This window comes from Lampetra fluviatilis, chromosome 24 (genome assembly GCF_964198595.1).
Source record: "Lampetra fluviatilis chromosome 24, kcLamFluv1.1, whole genome shotgun sequence".
NCBI classification, from domain to species: Eukaryota; Metazoa; Chordata; class Hyperoartia; order Petromyzontiformes; family Petromyzontidae; genus Lampetra; species Lampetra fluviatilis.
In genome coordinates, this window is record NC_136298.1 from 12,833,125 (window position 1) to 12,853,821 (window position 20,697).

A 20,697-nucleotide genomic window follows, 5' to 3' on the forward strand; every position below is an offset into this window, starting at 1 on the left:
AAGTAGCCACACGCATGCACCTGCACATACACCAGCACACACACCTGCACACACACCTGCACACACACCTGCACACACACCAGCACACACACCTGCACACACACCAGCACACACACCTGCACACACACCTGCACACACACCTGCGCTGGGCTGACTGACCGAAGCCGCCCTCGTCGTTGCAGACGTCCGACGTGGGCCTGGAGCACACGCGTGCGCACCAGCCGTACCAGGAGGGGGCCGAGTGGCTGAGGGGCCAGCAAATTGGGCTCGGCGCTTTCTCCTCCTGCTTCCAGGCGCAGGACATCGGCACCGGCACGCTCATGGCCGTCAAGCAGGTGGGAGCGCCGGGCGCGTGATCGGAAAGACGTCGTCGGCGTCGTCGCCGTCATTACAATTGTACGGCGCATCTCGCCGAAGAGTGTCTTGAAAGTACAATAATCTTGTTTTGTCATCGCATGGCACTGAGCTATTAGTCATTTGGCGTTTGGCCGCTAACCACACATCCGCCCCTCGTGACCCACCGCTCGTTTGTAAAAATTCCTTAGGAAAGAGCCACGTTTTGAGCCCCGATTTTAAACCACACAAAGTTGACCATGACTGAAGTTCTCACTGAAGTTCTCACTGAAGATGGTTTTGGGTTTTTGGAGCTCATTCTACAAAATCTTTGTTACCGTTACGGGTAACTGGTGTGGTGTGTGAACACCACCGCTTTTATAAGTGCTCTCTAACAGCACTGCCCCAACAGTCTCTTAAAGTCTATCGGGGGATCTTTGTCTTTGTGTATACGTACACATCTTACTCAGCCAAGGCATAACACCTGGGTCTGTCCCGTGACCGCCTGCCAGCAAAGAGCCTTCCACACTTCACGAGATGGCCTCAAAGTGCACCCAGCCTGGCGTCAGCGCCGTAGCGACGGCTGCTTTCCCCCTCCTCCTCGTCGTCGTGTGTGCGTGTGTGTGCGTGTGTGCACGTGTGCGTGTGTGCACGTGTGCGTGTGTGCGTGTGTGCACGTGTGCGTGTGTGCGTGCGTGTGTGCGTGCGTGTGTGCGTGCGTGTGTGCACGTGTGCGTGTGTGCACGTGTGCGTGCGTGTGTGCGTGTGTGCACGTGTGCGTGTGTGCACGTGTGCGTGTGTGCGTGCGTGTGTGCGTGTGTGCACGTGTGCGTGTGTGCACGTGTGCGTGTGTGCACGTGTGCGTGTGTGCGTGCGTGTGTGCGTGCGTCCGTGCGTGTCAACGTGTGCCCGTGGCCCTCGTGTCCACCCCAGGTGACGTACGTGCGGAACACGGCATCGGAGCAGGACGAGGTGGTGCAGACGCTGCGCGAGGAAATTCGCATGATGAGTCGCCTCGACCACCCCAACATCATCCGCATGCTGGGCGCCACCTGCGAGAAGAGCAACTACAACCTCTTCATCGAGTGGATGGCCGGTACGGCCCCAGCGTTCCGGCCTCGGTCTGTGTGCGAACTGTCCAGCCTGCGATATTAATTGTATGGCTATTTTCTATTTATTTGCAGCTTCATGTTTTTTTAAATCAACATTTGGGCGACGTCTGCCGAGCGAGCTCTGTGGGAGGTCGTTTACAGAAAGGGGGAGGAGTCAGAGTTTGACGTAAACAGAGTTTCCTGTGAAGTCCCTGGGACACCTACCCATCCCAAAATAAAGTTCCGTTGGCATTTAACTTATGTTAAAAAGCATTCGGTCTGCATTTAATTCGTAGAACTCGAAATTTAACAGGCAAATTGCGAGCGTAAGAATCAATAATATAGGTTTTCTGGGTTAGATCGCGTAAATATATAAATGTGTCGTTAAACCCGCCACCGCCCGACTCGATTTTAACCACCGGATCGTGACGCACCTCCTGCTCGTCGCTCCTCCCGTCCTGGAGTTCGTCGAACGGCGGGAATCCTGCGGCAGCTCCGGCCGCGCCTCCTGACGACGCTCTTTGCCGCGTGCGTCCTTTCCGCAGGAGGCTCCGTCGCAAACCTCCTCAACAAGTACGGGCCCTTCCACGAGCGCGTGGTCATCAGCTACGTGGAGCAGCTCCTGCGCGGCCTCGCCTACCTGCACTCCAACCAGCTGATCCACCGCGACATCAAGGGTCGGTCGCACACGCCGCACTCGCCACCCACGCCGCACCCGCCACCCACGCCGCACCCGCCACCCACGCCGCACCCGCCACCCACGCCGCACCCGCCACCCACGCCGCACCCGCCACCCACGCCGCACTCGCCGCCGGAGGTGGCCGAGTGGCCGAGCCAGCAGGTGGTCACTGTCATCCGCCGCGACTCCAGAAGAGGCGATGGCGTTCGTTTTTATCGCAAGCTCAGTTTGAACGCGTTAACAGGCAGAGCCAACGTGTTAATGCGTTGGTTCTGTCCCTTTGTCCGTCCGTAACCGGGGGCGCGACGACTGTGGGGCCGGTGGGCATGGTGATTCAACACGATCCAACGTGAACCAACCTGTGACGGAGAGTGGTGTTGCTATCTGAAACTTTCCCGATGAAGTCGGCCACATTGACCAAGAGGTTTGCCAAAGTTTGTAGACACAAACCAAAGCAAAAAAATGACTTTCTGCACGTGTGTCAATGTCCAAATGTGCCCTGAGAGCTCCCCGCACTGCCGATGGAACACCTCCGAAGACAAACAAATGTGGGAAATCGTTACACAATCCACGCCCAAGACTCATTTTCCTCACTTGTTTCACCTCATTTTTCTTATTTCTAGTTCTAATGGCTCAAGGCTATAGTTTTAATTTCAGGTGACAATCAGTGTCTGCACCCCCCAGCGTAGACACCAGGCCTGTTCAAGCTATTCCAGAAGTGCTTATCATCTGAGGGTAGTTGCAGACGGGAAGATGTCTGTTCAATCCCATAACATGACAGAGCAGATGCCACAATTTTAATTCCAAATACTTTGCCACTGACAAGGAAACGTGTTCCTGTGTTCTCCAGATTATAAGACTCTTACCAAAAACTTTGAGTTCTATTCACTTGCATTAACAATCAGTTTTGATGATGTAGTTTACTGTTAATTCCAATTTCTGTCTCCCCATGGTAAGTCCAGTGGAATTCCACTGATCTGGTTATTAATGCAAGGAAACATTAAAAAGTAAAATAAAATAAAAATAAAAATCACGACGTTTCGGAGGCAACACAAGCTTCCGTCTTCAGGTGGTACCGTCACAGCCACGACAGCTGTATCAAGTAAATGAGAGATTGCAGGAGTTACCACTGCGTTTATATAATGGTTGGAGAAGGTGGTGAGGCAAGGGCCGCATACTTATTATTAATATGGTAAGGTGAGGCTTGAGACTAAGAATAGGCTCAGCCTTTGTTATGCAGTCTATTCTTAGTCTCAAGCCTCACCTTACCATATTAATAATAAGTATGCGGCCCTTGCCCCACCACCTTCTCCAACCATTATATAAACGCAGTGGTAACTCCTGCAATCTCTCATTTACTTGATACAGCTGTCGTGGCTGTGACGGTACCACCTGAAGACGGAAGCTTGTGTTGCCTCCGAAACGTCGTGATTTTTATTTTATTTTACTTTTTAATGTTTTTACCTACGTGACTTTACCGAAAAAACCTAAGAATATGAATCATTGCAGTCACGAAAGCTTCAAATCTAGAATTAATGCAAGGAATTTCAGTTCTCCCCAAAGAAAGTTTAGCATCTCGTATGTGGTGGTGCCAGAAGGAGGTCGCGTTTTGCCCTCTGACCCCTGGCAGCTCGCACAATGGAGGCCTGTGCGGGACCCAGCGATGCGTGGCTGCCTCAGGTGCAGCGCGTTACCGATTAACCCGAAGAATAACCGCACGCCTCTCCGTAACGGGTTCACGTTGGCGCGCCGGCAAAATTACAGGCGGCTTCCAAACGTTTAAAAAAATTGCACTCGTTGCTCAGATGCGTTCCCACAAACCCCGGCGCTCCCCGTGAGGGCGGCGCTCGCGAGCGGAATGTGCGGAGGCAATCGCATTCCTCGTCCCAGGATGCGCACCGCCACCCAATGTCCATTCACGCCCTTGACGACCCACGCTGTGGTGGCGGCGGCGCAGGGGAGCCTCGCCGCTGCGCCCGCACACGTGTGACGAGGGCTGTGACGCTTAGCACCCCGCACCTCCGATTGGCACGGTTAGGTACGGTGCGAAAGAAGTTCGACATACACACACTTGTATTAACGAGGGCTGTGACGAGTAAAAGGCAAAGGCGCATCACTGAAACTTCTCGCTTGCGCCCCTGCTGGGGGAAGGGCCTCCACGAGAGTGAGCCCCTGAGAGAGGCCTCTCCAGAGGGTGTTTTTGGCCTCCTCTTCCGCTCTGGCCAGACGTCTTGGCAGAGGTTGGAGAACGCACACTCTACCCCACCACACACAGCTGATTAACTGTGGTGAACTCATTGACGCCGCTGGGTGGACACAGTCACCCGTGGGAGGATTTAAGAAACTTTGCCGTGCCAGGAGGTGGGCCCGGGGCCCTCTCGACGGCACGTCCGGTGTTCTAACCGCTACACCGCAGTGGCAGCGTTATGAAGGAGAGCAACGCGATTTTTTTTTAAGTTTGCCAAAATACCAGATCAAAAATAATTAAAAGGAAGCCATGAAAACATGTTTAAGGGCAGTTTTCATGGAAATGTCGTGTGCGGTGAGACTGTGGCCCAAGGATGTTGCAGATCCAGTGGCGATGTTTCGAGAAAAGGAGCGCTCCTGCTGTTGGACAAGGAGATGGAAAACCTCGGCATTTAATTTCACAAACGCAGTCAGCCGCTGCCTGCGTTTGTTAAATGAAATGCCGAGGTTTGTTGTTGTTCTAGTTTATATATATACAGTATATCGTTTCTGGGGACAACAGTACGGAATGTAATTTATACAGCATACCATTTCTGGGTGTATTTGTCGATAATTAAGCAGAGTGCTCTGCACTTCCCCCACTGAAACGATTTTATCGTGGAAATCGGGGCCTTAATTTCTCTATCATTTCTTCACATCACCGTGAAAATTGCAGACCTTGGTCCATCCACTGCTGGATGAAGGTCCTCCCACACAGTATCGAAGCTGGCCAGGCCAGGTTGGTTATGACGAGGGAGGAGGGGGTGGCCGGGAGTCCAATCCGAGGTCGCCGGCTTCACAGAGCGTGACGCCAACCCCTGCGCCACCGCTCCCCCCACCCCGCTATCGCAGTTTACTCCGTGATAATCGTACGCCTCGAGTGGGGCTGTTTGCGGTAACAGGGTATTATTAAAGAGGGAAGGTTGTTGATGGCCACTGTCCTTGATCTGAGTTAAAATCAGAGACAGGAAGAGTGCAGCCGCAGACAGATATGCAGTCATCCCCACTGAGAAGAATGGGCGGGAGAGAGCGATAATGCACAGGATACCACACGCGACACACTGGGGCGCCTGATACCATTGTGAGTGTGTGGCCTTTTGGATATCTGTGACAGACAATTGTAGAAAATGTTAAAGCAGCCATTTAACAATGGCTTGTTTCTAAATGTGTATTGGACGTATGCATTCCGTCTAGTTGAGTATTGACCGAGGTTTGGGCGTTCAGCCAATTACAATCCGGTGTTCTTGATCACACGGGCATACAAATGAAACCGGCACGTGTTTACGGTGCCCGCTACCGGTTTGCAACGCGTCCGCCTTGCGTCGTGCACCACGTTGCAGTCGCCCCCCTCACAGAATCAAAGCCTCTTGTTAGAGGGGGCAAGCCTTCGTGTGTTTATATTTTGACTTGTTATCGGAGGGCTTGTTTATTTTTGCGTGACTTTAAAACGTCACCCGGGGACAACGAGCGACGAGAATAGTCTCCCCGGTGGGCCCCTCGTGACGCGTCCTGTCATCGGCAGCGCCGAGACGTCTTCACCGCCCCCCGCCAGGGCTCGCAAGGCCACTCGGGGACGTGCACCACGTTTGTGTTCGTCTCTCTCTTCAGCGCTCCTGGAACATGCCGCCTGGTTTCTGCCACCGCTCGGGTGGTCGTTTCAATGATGAAATTCAAAGCCGGCCGCCGTCGTGTTTGGATGCGCGGCCACCCAAAACGGAATGTGTGCTCATCGCGTTAAGCAGTTCACGATCCAATCGGCTGCACGCAGAAGAGTAGAATGTGTGGAAGACACATGGTGATGGTAATGGTAATCGCGATGTTAACGATGTTAACGGTAGAGAAGATGATGACTTGGCAGTAAAGGGCAATAACAGTTTTGCTGGTAACGTTGATGGTAGTCGAGTTCAATACCCTTTAACCTTTTGTCAAACCAATCATACCAACGGCCTTAATCACGTATTGGCAGAAAGGTAGTTTCCACCAGTATTTGGTGGAAACCTTTTCCAATTGTTTGTTATTCCACCCAGGATGAAGTAAATATGTTAATCGGCATAAAGCAAAAGATGCCTGAATGACTGAGCACATGAAGGATTGTTGTCGTTCATGTTTTTGTGATTTACTTTGGTGCACTTTGATATGTTTGGTTTGAAGCTCTGCTTGACGGCGCTGGGGATGCTCGTCGTGATGAATGTGAGTTGTGACAGGGGCAGACGTGGCACAAAGCCTCGATGGGCCACTCTTGGAAGGGAGACACGGAATTGTTGCATGCGACAAGTGCAGCCTCTAGAGGCGCTGCATTCACCACAACTTGAAACAAGTATCCATTCTCGAGTCACCACCACCGAGAATTGTCACAATTTAAATCACCATGGGACAAATGTTGCCCACGAGACAATGCGGGCCAAGGGTGTGAATTGTGAACACGGTGACGCCGCGGGTCGCCGCTGTGATGGTTTTGGCACCGCAGCTCCTGCGTTGGCACCAAGTCTGAAGGAATCCACGCCACCCAAGCGTCACCAACAAGAGAAACGAAGTCGTCTAGCGCCACCTAGCCGTGCCGACGCCGCTTTGTGGACGCGATCTCGCCGGCGGCCCCAGATCGAGTGTGTTCCCTGCGTGCAGGAGCTTATCCCGTGTGTGTGTTCTCCGTGTGCAGGAGCTTATCCCGTGTGTGTGTTCTCCGTGTGCAGGAGCTTATCCCGTGTGTGTGTTCTCCGTGTGCAGGAGCTTATCCCGTGTGTGTGTTCTCCGTGTGCAGGAGCTTATCCCGTGTGTGTGTTCTCCGTGTGCAGGAGCTTATCCCGTGTGTGTGTTCTCCGTGTGCAGGAGCTTATCCCGTGTGTGTGTTCTCCGTGTGCAGGAGCTTATCCCGTGTGTGTGTTCTCCGTGTGCAGGAGCTTATCCCGTGTGTGTGTTCTCCGTGTGCAGGAGCTTATCCCGTGTGTGTGTTCTCCGTGTGCAGGAGCTTATCCCGTGTGTGTGTTCTCCGTGTGCAGGAGCTTATCCCGTGTGTGTGTTCTCTGCGTGCAGGAGCTTATCCCGTGTGTGTGTTCTCTGCGTGCGTTCACTCTGTGCAGGAGCCAACTTGCTCGTGGACAGCATGGGCCAGAGGCTGCGGATCGCCGACTTTGGGGCGGCCGCTCGCCTCGCATCCAAGGGCACGGGCGCCGGCGAATTCCAGGGGCAGCTGCTGGGCACCATCGCCTTCATGGCCCCCGAGGTGAGCAGGGGGCGCAGCACCCCCCGCGTCGCGCTCCAGACGTGAAACCGGCGCGACGATCGGGGGCCCGGGACTCGGCGGCGCGGGGGCGGCCGCTCGCCCGGTCCCTCGTGAAGCGACGGCAACGCGGCCCTGGCAGAGGCACGCGCGACGAGAAAGCGGAACGGAAACGGCGAGGTACGCGAGGCACGCGAGGGAAGTCGGCAGTGCCGCTCGGACTCCGCCGTGCACACGGGGAGACGGCCGACATCTTTATCTGGTCCTCCCACGTGATTTCTGAGCCAGAAAAAAATCATCGTCTGATGTGGTTTAGATGTGGTCCTGGTCCCACCTCCCATTTGTATCGTGTCAGTCTTAAAAATAATAACAAGAGGGAGCGGTCGTGTCGCGGTTTGCGCGCTGCGCTACGAACCCGGTGACCCGAGTTTGATTCCGCTCACAGCCAACACCAGTGACGATTATCTGAACCGGTCATGGACCTCCCTTTGGTCGACTCAGCCTTAAATGAGTACTTGGTGCAATGTGTGAATGTCACCACTGGGGAGGCAAAGGCGGCCGGGTGTGGTGCTGGCCACCCACCCCCTCGGGTGCCGTGCCGGTCTTCATCGGTGCTCGTGAACAGCACTTGCCCCAACAGTCTGTTAAGGCTACACGGGGCTATTTGTTTTTGGTGCGTGTGTTTGTTCGTACGACATCTCCTTGCTGGTGGTATCCATATCTAAACATCAAGTTTTGTTTTTGTGATTAAACTGGTTTTCGGCGTAGCCGGCAGTCGTGGGGTAACGATGCACCGATTCTTAATGTATAGCCATTCTTACGCTCACGATACACGCACCGAATCGTGCGCGTATGTAATCAGTTCACGTGACACCTGCAGACACTGAAGATGATCAGCGGTCGAGCGAGCAGCCCACAGTCGGAAGGTTGCGAGTTCTAATCCTGGCTGGGGGTTGACTCAACCCATCATCGCTCTGGGGACAATAAAATGCATACCACTTTGTGGAGAAATCAATAATGGTTCTCCCATGGAAGGCCTCTCCCCTGCCATAGGAATATGGAACTTCCACAATTGGCTCAAGTCTATAAACAGGTAGAGAACACCACCTCAGTGATCATTGAACAGTGAATCGCTTTGACCTTTAAACCCCCCGCCCCTCACCCACCCCTGTGGTGGGACCATCCATCAAGCTGAGTTGGTATTTGTCCATTAGGCCGCGAGAGCTTTGCGTAGTGCTTGTGTGTGGGTGGGCGTGTTTGCTGTGGGAGCTGCAGAATAACATTTAGTTCTGCCACAGTTATGCTGGACTTCAGTGGGTGTGGTGTACTTGATATGTGGTCTGTACTTGGCTTGTTTAACTTTGACTCTGGACTGAATAGGCAGGGGAACGTGGTGATATTTGTGCAGATATGTGTTCGTGTGTGTGCCCATTAACACTTCAGCTATGGAGTGCCCCATGCAGTGGTGCGCACCGTGACACGTTAGAGACTGTGATACCTGCATTCGCGAACTGAGTGTGGATGCAAACGAGTCATTGTAATTATGATTGGTACAGTGCTGTATATTCACCCAATTTAAACAACAGCAATTATTCTTTCGTACCCTGCGTTGCACAGATAAAGCAACTTATTGTTTGGAGCTGTGACGAATGTTCTGGCCGACGTCTGAGTTCCTTAGCCACTCGATGGCACTGATGATGATATTATCAGTTCCTCTGGTTCTGCCGCCGCCACTGCCGTTCAGCGGTCGGCCGTACGCTCCGTGGCCCACCGGGCAGGGTGGGACCGTCTCTGTAGCTTCCGCTCGGCCGGGCGATGTCCGTACGCGACGATTCACCGCGGTGCGGTGTTTATCGGCCACCAAACCCCCGAGAGAGCAACGGGCACAAATCTACTGGGGCTTGCCACCACTCATGTAGCCATGACCGTGCATCGCTCGCGTTTGCAATCGTGCTCTGATGGAGAGACTGCACGTGTCGAGCTCCCGCCCCGCGCCAGACGAGACGCCGTCCACGAGGTTTACTTTGAAGGGTGGCGAGATGTGAACTACCTCGCCGGGTATGCAGGAGGTCGTGGGTTCGATTCTCACCCTGACGCCTGCTGTATATTTTGAGTTTGCATCTTCTCCCCGTGGTAGCGTGGATTTCACTCTGGGTCCTCCGGTTTTTTCCTCCATATTTAGAAACGTGCATTTAGAGTATTTGGCTGCTATAAATTTCTACGTGATAAGTCTCTTTGTTGAGCTATAGTTTGTGGCCAGGTCGCTTCTGAAAAAGAGCTATATAGCTCAGTGGGCCTTACCTGGTAAAATAAAAATTGTTTAGTAATAGTTTAGAATCGGCAAAGTGTGGCCCGACATTTTCATTGAGTGCGCCGTGCTTTTCTCGGCCCACTGTGCAGGTGCTCCGAGGCCTGCAGTACGGACGGAGCTGCGACATCTGGAGCGTCGGGTGCGTCATAATCGAGATGTCGTGCGCCAAGCCGCCGTGGAATGCAGAAAAACACTCCAACCACCTCGCCCTCATCTTTAAGGTGAGGGGTGGAGGCGCACCTCTGCAAACGGAGTACGCCCAGTCCTTCCACAGAAGCGAGGAGGTCGCCGCGGCCTCTGTGGGCCCTGCAAACGCTTGCACTGATTGCGTTCTCCTTCCTCTAGAAGCCCAGAGTAACCGAGGGGAGGGGTGCCCGGGGACTCTGTTTGGGCGGTTTAGTGGTGAGCGACCCACGCAATGAACCCGGCAGCCCGAGTTTAATTTACGGCCACAGCCACGGCGACCATTTTCGCTGATTATTATTCAAACCGATCTTGGGCCTTCCCTTGGTCGATTTAGCCTAAAAAGAGTAGCTGGCAAAGTATGGGAACATCAGCACTGCGGAGACAAAGGCAACCGGGCGGCGTTTACTCATCAGTTCCTGTGCCAGACGGCTCAGCGATAGAGAAACCCGCTATCAAAGGCTTGCGAGTTCAAATTCTGGTTGGCGGTTGGTTGACTCCGCCTATCATCCCTCTGGGATCGATAAAACGAGTACCACTTTCTGGGGAAGTCAACAATGGTCTTCCTATGGATGAACTCGCCCCTGCCATAGGAATGTTGAATTTCCACCACCGACTCGGGGCTGTGAATGGGAGGAGATGAGCTCTGAATTTTCGTGCAGTTCTGCCCGTCGTGTTGTCGTGAGGATTTCACGGCGCGCTATTTGATGCCAGCGGTGCCGCGAGCTCAAGGATCGTTTCCGCTACCGCAGATTGCGAGCACCACGACGGCCCCGACCGTGCCGCCCACGCTGTGCCCGGGCCTGCGGGACGTGGCGCTGCGCTGCCTGGAGCTGCAGCCCTCCGACCGGCCGGTGGCGCGCGACCTCCTCAAGCACCCCGTGTTCCGCGCCTGGTAGCGGAGCGGGAAGGGGGGCCGGGGGGCGGCCAACAGCCGATCGCAACAGCAGGTGGCATGCGGATTCAGTGGCACGTCCACACAGAGCTACGATCACTCCACGGTACAGCCACTCGGTGGGACGGCTACCCGCTTGTGCAGCCACTCACTGGTGCAGCGAACCAGTTGATGAGCCGCCCTGTGGTTCAGTTGTCTGGCGGTTTAGCGACGCAGTTGTGAGGTTTCTCAGTGGTACCGTGAGCAAGCTTGGCATGCAGCGCACGCAATAACTTGGCGGGTGACTATCAAATAACCCCATGGACTGACTCATCGAGCAGGCGGTAGAGCAAGGGAGACGACAAGAGAACCAAAGAGCAAGCCGAGCAAGCAGCTGTCGTGTCATCTCACCAGCCCGTCAGCCACCAAACAGCAAAGCCACTTGGCAAGCTCGAGGGATCACCAAGCCAACGAGCCATCAGCACGACGGCCACACATCACTGCAGTCAACGAGGAGAATAGCGGCCGCGCAAACCCGGCGAGCGGTCGGTCGTACCCCACGCGATGCGCGCTCGCCCACGCCGCTTTGTCGCGCCGTGCGCGGATTCCTCGGGCCTCTTGATCCTGGCCAAAGCGTAATTGTGCAGAGCTGTCGGCGGTGGTCTCTCCGCACTGCGAACGGGGTGCACTGCTCGACTTCGCTGCTGCACGGTCGCCTGCCTGCGCGCGGTGCGGTGAGAGGGGGGGCGCTCTGTGTTCACCCGGCCCAGCGCGTGGCGGTGGCCACCGTCTGTAGATCACGGTGCTGTCCAATGCAAAGAGCTTCCACAATGAGGTGGGCTGGGGTGGTATTTAAGCAATACTCACGTTGGTTACTTTATTTAGGCAGTGTCTGTCTCTCTCCGTAGGCAGCAAGCGCCACATTGAATGCCACCGTTTAGACCAGCGGTAGGCAGCGACGCCTCGTCTTGTCTCTATGCACGTGCTGCCACCAGCGCGCGTACGGTTGGTTTGGGGGCGGGGTCGGGACGCTGCGGCGAGCGGGCCGGTCGGGCTGGTGCTCTCTCCGGATTGTGTGTTCCCCTCCGGGCGACTGGGCTCGCCTGGTCCCAGTCGACTGGGCTCGCCTGGTCCCAGTCGACTGGGCTCGCCTGGTCCCAGACGTCCGCTGGCACAGCCCTTGAGCACGCTGCAACGTGGCCGCCCGTTGGAGCGACGACATTACGGACGGTCCACAACTTGCAGTTGCCAGGTTTAATTTTTTTTTTTATTTGAGACTCCTTGCAAGTCTTTCCTGTGACTGTAAATAGAAAATAAAGACCCCTTGGCAGCTGTTAACATTTATAATTTAAACTGATGGGTTTTTTTAATGTAAGTATTTTACTTATTATTTGCTCTGTTCAGGATATGCACGTCCGTAGCTATTTTGAGTCTAGAACTTGCGAAGAGGTAATAACTACTGTTTGACAAATCAGGGGATCTTGCGGTGTTTGTGGCTCATTCTGCAGTCAGGGACAGTCCCTTGGTCGATCTTCTCCAACTCTTCTGACACTTTGCTCCTTGGCTCCTTCCTGTCACAAATCCGTTTTCTTTCTCTTAGTCTGACCAGGTTGTTTTAAAACAAAAAAGGGATGTAAATGTAATTTATTTTCTTGGTTTTCATTACTTGAATAGTGGGTACATTTTCATTGGGGTTTTTCTTGTTTAGGGTACAGCATATTCTGTACTGAGCATTGTAGATACTCCGTGCCTGCGCTGTGCGCCTCCTCCTCCGCACGCACCCTTTAGTATATGTTGACGTTTTTTGTGTTGTTGGGGATTAATTGGAAATTATTGTGCGGAGGAGTTTCCGGGCAGCTGCCCACCCGCCCGTCCGCCCATCCGCCCACACGCACACCCACCCACCCACCCGCCCGTCCGCCCACCCGCCCGCCCGCACGGCGATGCTAAACGAGCAGAGCGGCACAGCGTCCCTCCGGAAGCACTCGCCGTGGATGAGAAACAGCAAACCGGCAAAAAGGGCCCCACTATCTCAGAACGGCTGCTCCGTGGCAAGCCGCCCAAATGTTTTAACATTTCAACAACAACAACTTTATATTTAGTTTGAGCACACTTTTGAAAAGGCTCTCCGGTGACTAGATCAGTTGACTGGACATGTAAATGTGGAACGTTGCTATGCGGGCCACTTTTAAAATGAAACTCAATCCGTTGATTCCATCGCCATCGTCGTGATGTCTGCCGTTGTTACAACTGTCTCAAGTCCCCTTCTCTGCATAACGTCTTGCCCAGCAGAGGATACCTCCAAGCCGAATACAGAGGCATTTGGTTTCTGAATGCAATCAGGGAAAGAGGTGGTAAACTGGTAGCTGAAGGACATTGAATTAGCTGCAGTGGTTTGTAACGATGCGCCAAACTTTGGCTTCAGCCGTGTGGCACGCGCATTCAAAATAACGATTCCTTGTTCCCCTTCATACGGTGTAGCACCTGGACTAGTGGAGCTGATATCGGTTCCCCCAGCGATATCTCTCGCCCTTGAGATTCGTTTCACAAGGAATCCATTGCCAGTGACCACGATGCTAACTTAATTATATTTCAAATTTGTTGTTATATTTTGGAAATCAGTTTCTATTTGTTTTATTTTAGTTGATGTTTGATGTAAACAAAATCGGTTCATAACGCAAAACTAAGCATGTATAAAGCTCAGTTTCATTGTAAGATTCATAATTTTTTTCTTGCCGGGTTCTTGTAACTTTTCATTTTCATTTATTGAAATTGTTCATCGAGTCAATTCACGTCATTTTCAATCAACACTGCCAAGATGCGCCCAGCTGACCTTGAGCGCTGCAACAAAGCTCCCTCCTCCATTGCCAGCGCTGCATTGCTGCTGTGCTCGCTGGAGCAGCGGTGCTGGTGCTTCGCGTGCGCTCCTGCCCTAGGGCACGTCGCCTTTCGCCAGCGCTCGCGGGCGCTGGCACGGTAACCGCCCTGCCGCATGCTCCGAACCTGCCGCTGCCGATGCCGTCCTGCGTCTGTGCTCGTTGCAGGGTGGCCCTGACCCGATGTGCCCGCGCTTTGTGCGTGATGCATCGATGAAGATCCGACGCCCAGTGAGGCTGCAGGATGGTGTTTCACGGTAAAAGTTTGAGAAGGCCCCTTTGCTCTTTGTGATATTTTCTAGGAATGGAATACGAGCCGAAGCCTTTCAGCCTATTGTTGTAGCAGATGCGTCAGTTTCCTTATGGAGTTGGACAGAGGACGTAAGTCTGCATTGTTTGTTGATAAACGATGTTGTTGCGTGGCTGTGGGTGCCGGTGTATGCCGTGGGCCCCTCTCCATCATGGTCTCGGTCCGTGACTCCATTACCTTCTCAGGGTCTGGTTCGCTGATTCATCTCCGTGCCCCATACTTCCCCAGGTTAAGGTCTTACCATTTCCTCCTGACAGCAATGCAGAGGTTTTGCACCGGTTTACAACAAACAGCTGTGGGTGTTAAGTTCAGCTGCCAGATTTACAAAGTAAAAAAAGATGTGAATAACACATTTAAGAAAATTACCCTTTGTAAGCGTTAACTCTCTCCTCTGCTAAAGCACCACTACTCGTGTCTGATATATTCACTGTCCTTAGTCTCTCTGACGCGTGCTCTCGCTGTGCCGCGTGTTGTTGGGCGCGATGAGTTCCGCGTCTGAGAGCTTTACAGCACAACCGCGAAAACCAATGTCCTCCACTTAACGAGAGGAGAACCCAGCGAGGTTATCTGTAGCCAGGGGGAACCTGATGAGCAATAGCTGAGAAGTGACACTGTGATTAATGTTGGGATTTCGATGAAGACACCAGCCTACGATGAGACCCACGTTGTCTAACGATGCCACGGGCTCGTCGATGTCCAACGGTACCGCCCATCGTGCGCTCGAGTAACCTCCCGCAGGCGTCGCCGGGCACCGCACGGAGTCGGTCCGTAGGCCCCGTAGGCCCCGCACACGTCGACTGTCTGGCGAGGGTGATAACCACCAGGCCTCCGTTGCCACGCGGGCTCCTGTTGGTCAGCAGTGGCACACGGGAGGAGAGCACTTAAACCTCGCAGTTGCTACCGTGTCTTGCACAATCTATCTGGCCCCACTATTCCAACATGGGTATAGCATTAAGATGTATGTTTTAAGGATTTCAACATTTTTTTATTTTATGTTATTGTTATTGGTTAACTTTCTGCACTTAAAAATCGTAATAATTTAACGCACATGTATTTAGAGGTGTAAACCCACCAATGTTGTACCCATACTTTCTGAATGGACATTTGTGGATGCTGGTGGACGTAACTTCACTATTACCAAACAGCTATTCTTTAACAAACATTCTCATTTGAATGAATAATTTGTATAATGGTGGATTTTTTAAATGTTAGGCATGACCATTTCAGACGGTTTTACATAAATTATGTTTAACTTTTACAAGGAATGGTCATTTCAGAGATTGGAAATTCACGCCTGTGTACCAAAGATGAATCGATGTACATTCAGCTTCTCATTTACATGGCAGAGTTTTGTTGGTGCGCTAATTGAAGCGAGCTCATAGTCAATGAACATATCTTTCCACAATAGAGGTTTGTTGGGTTACATCGCGTAAATATGAATGTGTCGTTAAACCCGCCACCACCCGACAGACAATTAGTAAGGTTTGTCACGTAAACAGAACGTGCCAATTCGTTACTAGTGCAGCACACCGCTGTGTTTACGTGATAAACCTTACTAATTGTCGTCTGGTGGCAGGTTTAACGACACATTTATATTTACACGAGCCTACCCCAAAAAAACCCTATTTTGGACATTGGTTGCGAAAACCTACGTGTTAAACGAAACATATCTTTGTCAGAAATATTTTAGTAAGATCTGACAAGTATATTTACCAGCATGTATTAGGTTTCACCTTACACCCATTGCATTTTATTAGAAAATGTAAATGTATTCAGCTTAAAAAGAAATTTCAGGGACTTGAAAAATGATTTCGCAACATTGGTGTTAAGACCGTTTCAATATTTGCTAACTTGCTTTTATCATTTTCAACTGGTTATTTTCATTTTATTTCATCGTAAGGGAAAATACTACTGTTTTGCTTATTAAGACAATTGTTACCTTTTTAACGAAGCTTAATTGTTTAAGCTTAAGCTTTCGACTTGTTAATGTTGGACGTTGGATAATTTATAAAGCGTGTGCTACTATGCAGTTGGAGACACTGGAATCACACGTCGTCGTTGTTGTTGTTGTTCGGCAAACCACTATTGGAACTTCTCCGTGTTCCTCCAGACCACGGTGAGCACACAGCCCACATCACTGCCCGCAGCGCACTGAGCCATTCGAAAAAGCGACAAACACGCGGCAGCCACGCACCGCACCGCGCCCGTGCGCTGCCGTGATCACGATGGGTTTTGTTTATTTCTCACCCCCCCCCCCCCATCGGTGTTTTGAATCCTCGTCTGTAAATGGAACTCGACTGCCCTGTGGGGCCGTGCTTGTGGGCAACGGAGAGCGCGGCGCGTGGCGCAGCTCCCGGTGGCCTGCGCTGAGACCCCGCGGGGTCCCCTGCGCTGACTCCTGCGCTGAGACCCCGCGGGGTCTCAGTGTAGGAGACCCCGCGGGGTCCCCTGCGCTGACTCCTGCGCTGACTCCTGCGCTGAGACCCCGCGGGGTCTCCTGCGCTGAGACGTCTTTAAAGGGAGCTGCAATTCAATCGAGAGATACGGAACCCCGTGCTCTTCTCTTGCTCGATCTTTGCCTGAACAATCAAGATTATTGCGTGAAACTAAACAAGAAAAGAAAACGATCTAGAGACAAAATGCTGAACGAATACATTCAGCATAGCTGTTATTTCTTTATTTGTAAAAAAAAAAGTCGCGCGCAATAAAAACGTGAGTCGCAAATTGCCGTTTGCGTTGAACGATGTCGGAGGCGCGATTGATGTATTTGACTTTTGGTGTTTTTTGTTCATGGAGTTTAGACGCAGTGCAGGTGAAAACTGAACAACGGTGTCTGTTCAACGTTGCATGTCGTAAATAAGAAGGCTTTAATTCACATTCGCTTTAAAACACGTTTTTTTATTTAACTCGAGGGAACCTTTCAAAAGCATTTGAAGAGCAAATTTCCAAGCTTTTCAACTCCACGATCAGAGATACGAGGACACGCGCAGCGTTGCACTTTAAGAGCGTATGGCCGTGATGTCACTGTACATACACAGCTATTATTCTAGGGCTATATTGTGACAAATATTCGGTGGTCCACTTTGGAGATAGAGGTTATTGTCAGTTTTGTTAGACTTTTCTTAGTTTTTTGTACAAATTACGTTGGTAAATAATTGTATATATTTCGTACGTGATAAAAAAAATTAACAGCAGTGTTCTCAATGCACCATCGCATTTGCCAAACCAAATTAAGTTCACAACCGATAATCGATGATTATTTCTCTGATAGCTTATTACGAATGCTTTAAACGGAATGGATTTTTTTGGGAAACAATTTTCCGTTAACGTATATATATTTTTGAGATTTGTTATTTCAAACACTGGAGTTGTGAGTTTTGGAGATTTGCTCATCATTGGTGGGAATGGTTTTTTGATGTTTTTGAGGAACGCCATTTAGACTTTTGTTTGACAAGAAAGTTGTTCCCTGTGGGAAAGAAGAGGGCATGGTCTCCTCAGTCGCTGAAACATTTCATTGGGAAAACAAAGATTGATGGGAATACGTGCGAGCACTTTGATCAGCAATTTGTTTTGTATTAATGTATAATCCATACGTGGATTATGGGGAGAATAATGACCCAGATTTTTGTAATTGCGTTCACACTTAATTCATCCTCCTCAGTCTGCATCAATGCAACACATCGCTACTCGTTGTGCAACACGTGGCGATGTTGAATTAAAAAAGACCCATTATATTTGAATTGCAGTGAATGTACATTCTTGGGTCTTTCGGTAAAGTCACGTAGATGGTTCAAAGAAAATAACAAAAAACTACGACGTTTCGGTCACGACACAAGCGATCGCCATCGCTTGTGTTGTGATCGAAAGACGCAAGCATATGAATGCCTGCAGTCACGAAAGCTTTCAGTGAACATTTACAGTGAATGTGTAGACTTTTCCCCGTGCCATGCAGGCGTTCTAACGCCCTGCGTGTCACCAGTCCGAGCTGGGGCACCTGGAATGGTAAAACCACAAACCCGCTTGCTGCTCCACTGACCTAATCCCCAATGGGGCGAGCAATTGGGGTGTGCTTTATGAAAGTATTCAGAATGCAGATTTTTCTTTTTTGTTAAGTGTAAACATAGTTCAATACTGTAAATGCTGTTACATTGTAAGGTTGTTTGTTATGATGTCGCCCTCGGCTCGTCTGTTCGCGTCGATGTACAGTAGTCGTGAGGAGTTTGTCGGCTGTGACGATCTCCCCTCGTCGTCCTCCTCGTCGCCGTCTCCGCTTCTGCTCCCAGTTAGAACCCGACTACCTCAGTGCCTTCTCTGCTCCCTCCCGTCTCTGCCAAAGTTGCCCCCTTTTGATGTCGACGCTTGCAACGTTTATTTCCTTGACTTCCTCGTCACGTTTCCGAGAGAGACTTTAATTTTATTGCTTTTGGGGTTTCTAAGGGCTAACTTCTCTTAGCACCTTGTATTGAATACACCGCGGACACACACGTAAGTAAAATCAAACCATTCGTTTTGAACATGTTGATTGTATACTCTTAAATTGAGTGTTTCTGAACTGTTTTAAAATAAAGTTTGTTGCAAATGAACACAAAGGATGAATGTTTTACTTGCCGAGTGACTGAAATGCACGACGCGTGGTGAGGTCCGTCTGTGTGTGGCCAAGATGTGACGAAACGTTATTTGCTCTCACTGCCACGGACGTGATGATCGTGGCTTTGAATCCAGAATTACCGCCGTTGTTTTAAGACCGCATTTGATTTCGCCTTGAGTAAAGGTGCGAGTTACAATTCCAGTCGGGGTTCATCGCTCTCATTGTTTTCTGAATCATTTAAATAAACACGATACTTTGTGCAAAGTCAACGGCTGGCACGTCTCGTGGAGAGACCTGAAACGGCCATATGAATGTAGAATTGCCACCACATGCGGGATGGCGATCGAGTATATCCACGGCGCCCCATTGAGGGTGGAGATGGCTCTGTCCGTGAAGGGAGCGACATTCCTGTTCTGCAGGAAATGTCGCTGGCGGTCACGTGCCACAGCAAGCAGAGCCACCACATTCATCAGCGCGGTTTGGTGCCAATTTGGGGAATTTGACCAATTAGCATTCTCATTACAAAACACTTCTATTAAATTACCGACAAAGCTCTCTGGCTGGGCCTCAAGATTTCCGTGAGGGCTGTGTTGGTGGTGAGGGATGCCCACAGACTGGTGCGCGTGCAGCAGCAGCAGAAGGGGGTTTTGCGAAAGTGTTCGGCCAACCCCGAGAGCGGCTCCAGTCCGCGCGATCCACCACCACCACCACCGCCGCCGCGCTCAGTCACCAATTTACTTCTCCCCAATCAAATTAACTCGTGCCACGCTGCACGCGCCCCATGATTATTCAACACGTGACGCGCTCGGCAATTAACGCTGTCTGCACCAACACGTGAACACACGCAGAGAGCTCTTCATTTCAATGGGCTCCGTGAAACGATCGTCACGTGGGACTTGTTTAACAATCATGGGGCGCGTGCAGCGTGGCACGAGTTGATTTGAATGGGGAGGAGAACTTGGTGGACGCGGAAAGACGTGGGGTGGTGGTGGTGGCTTGCGAGGACTGGAGTTTTGGGAGTCTGCAAGACACTTCAGTAACTTTGGGAAATGCTGTGGCGCTGCGATGGAGTCGAGGCTGATGGAGCACGCAAGTTCTGCCCAATGAAGGTAGCGTCTCGAGCAGTGTGTGGGGGTCTGGCGTGGGGCACGTGAGACCAACTGGCTCCCTGCTTCCAAGCGAGTGAACCGCTTCGTGTGTGCTCGTTTGTTGTCCTTCCCCCGCACTTCCGACTCGCACGGTTGGCCACGTACGGTGCGAAAGAAGTTCGACATACGAGGGAATAGTCAATATTTCTCACTGTCTTAACTTTTGTTCTAACTGGCATATATAATTACAGTTAGGCGCAACAATGTCGCTGTACTATCTACTGCCTACCACGCAGCCTACGCAGACGTCCGTTGTGCTTGGTGATCGCTCAGCCAAGCGCTATCCAGGCTCAAGCCTGCTGAGCTGCCGAGATCGGGCACCCCCGCTGTAGTTGTTGGCCAGGGTGGCCATCTACCGGTCGGCTTCCAAACCGCGCCAGCAGCGCTCCACGCACGGAGCGGACTGCCCAGGGCGCCGCGAGCTGCCGCCTCCTCCTCCCCCTCCTGGGGGTCCCCTCCACATTCAGAATCGACGTCGCGTGTTCCAAATGTTTGGCGGCTATTAATGTTCCACATATCCACTTAGTTGGGCTGTCATTTGTGGCTGGGTCGCTTCTGAAAAAAAGCAATTTTGCTCAGTGGGCCTTACCTGGTTAACTAAAAATACTCTTAGGTTGTTTCGGTAAAGTCACGTAGGTAAAAAAATAAAAATAAAAATAAATAATAATAATAAAAGAAAAAACGTTTTTATTACGTTTTTCTATAATTGTATTATTATTTATTATTATTTACTTTATTACTTATTTTTCACCTACATGACTTTACCGAAACAACCTAAGAGTATGAATTATTGCAGTCACGAAAGCTTAAAATCTAAAATTAAAATAGATGTAGTTTAGTTTCACATGCTATGCACATGCA

General features: G+C 51.3%; 1 protein-coding gene across 1 annotated transcript in view; it reads left to right on the forward strand.

Annotated features, from left to right (window-relative positions):
* LOC144941182 (mitogen-activated protein kinase kinase kinase 1-like) overlaps positions 1 to 18,644 on the forward strand; it is an 89,912-nt gene extending 71,268 nt beyond the window's left edge. Inside the window, 6 exon segments of the mRNA XM_078867747.1 lie at positions 183 to 335; positions 1,267 to 1,429; positions 1,970 to 2,101; positions 7,407 to 7,549; positions 9,947 to 10,078; positions 10,793 to 18,644. Of these exon segments, the coding sequence (XP_078723873.1) occupies positions 183 to 335; positions 1,267 to 1,429; positions 1,970 to 2,101; positions 7,407 to 7,549; positions 9,947 to 10,078; positions 10,793 to 10,939 (870 nt within the window). The 3' untranslated portion in view covers positions 10,940 to 18,644.
* Positions 18,645 to 20,697: the final 2,053 nt, after the last annotated feature.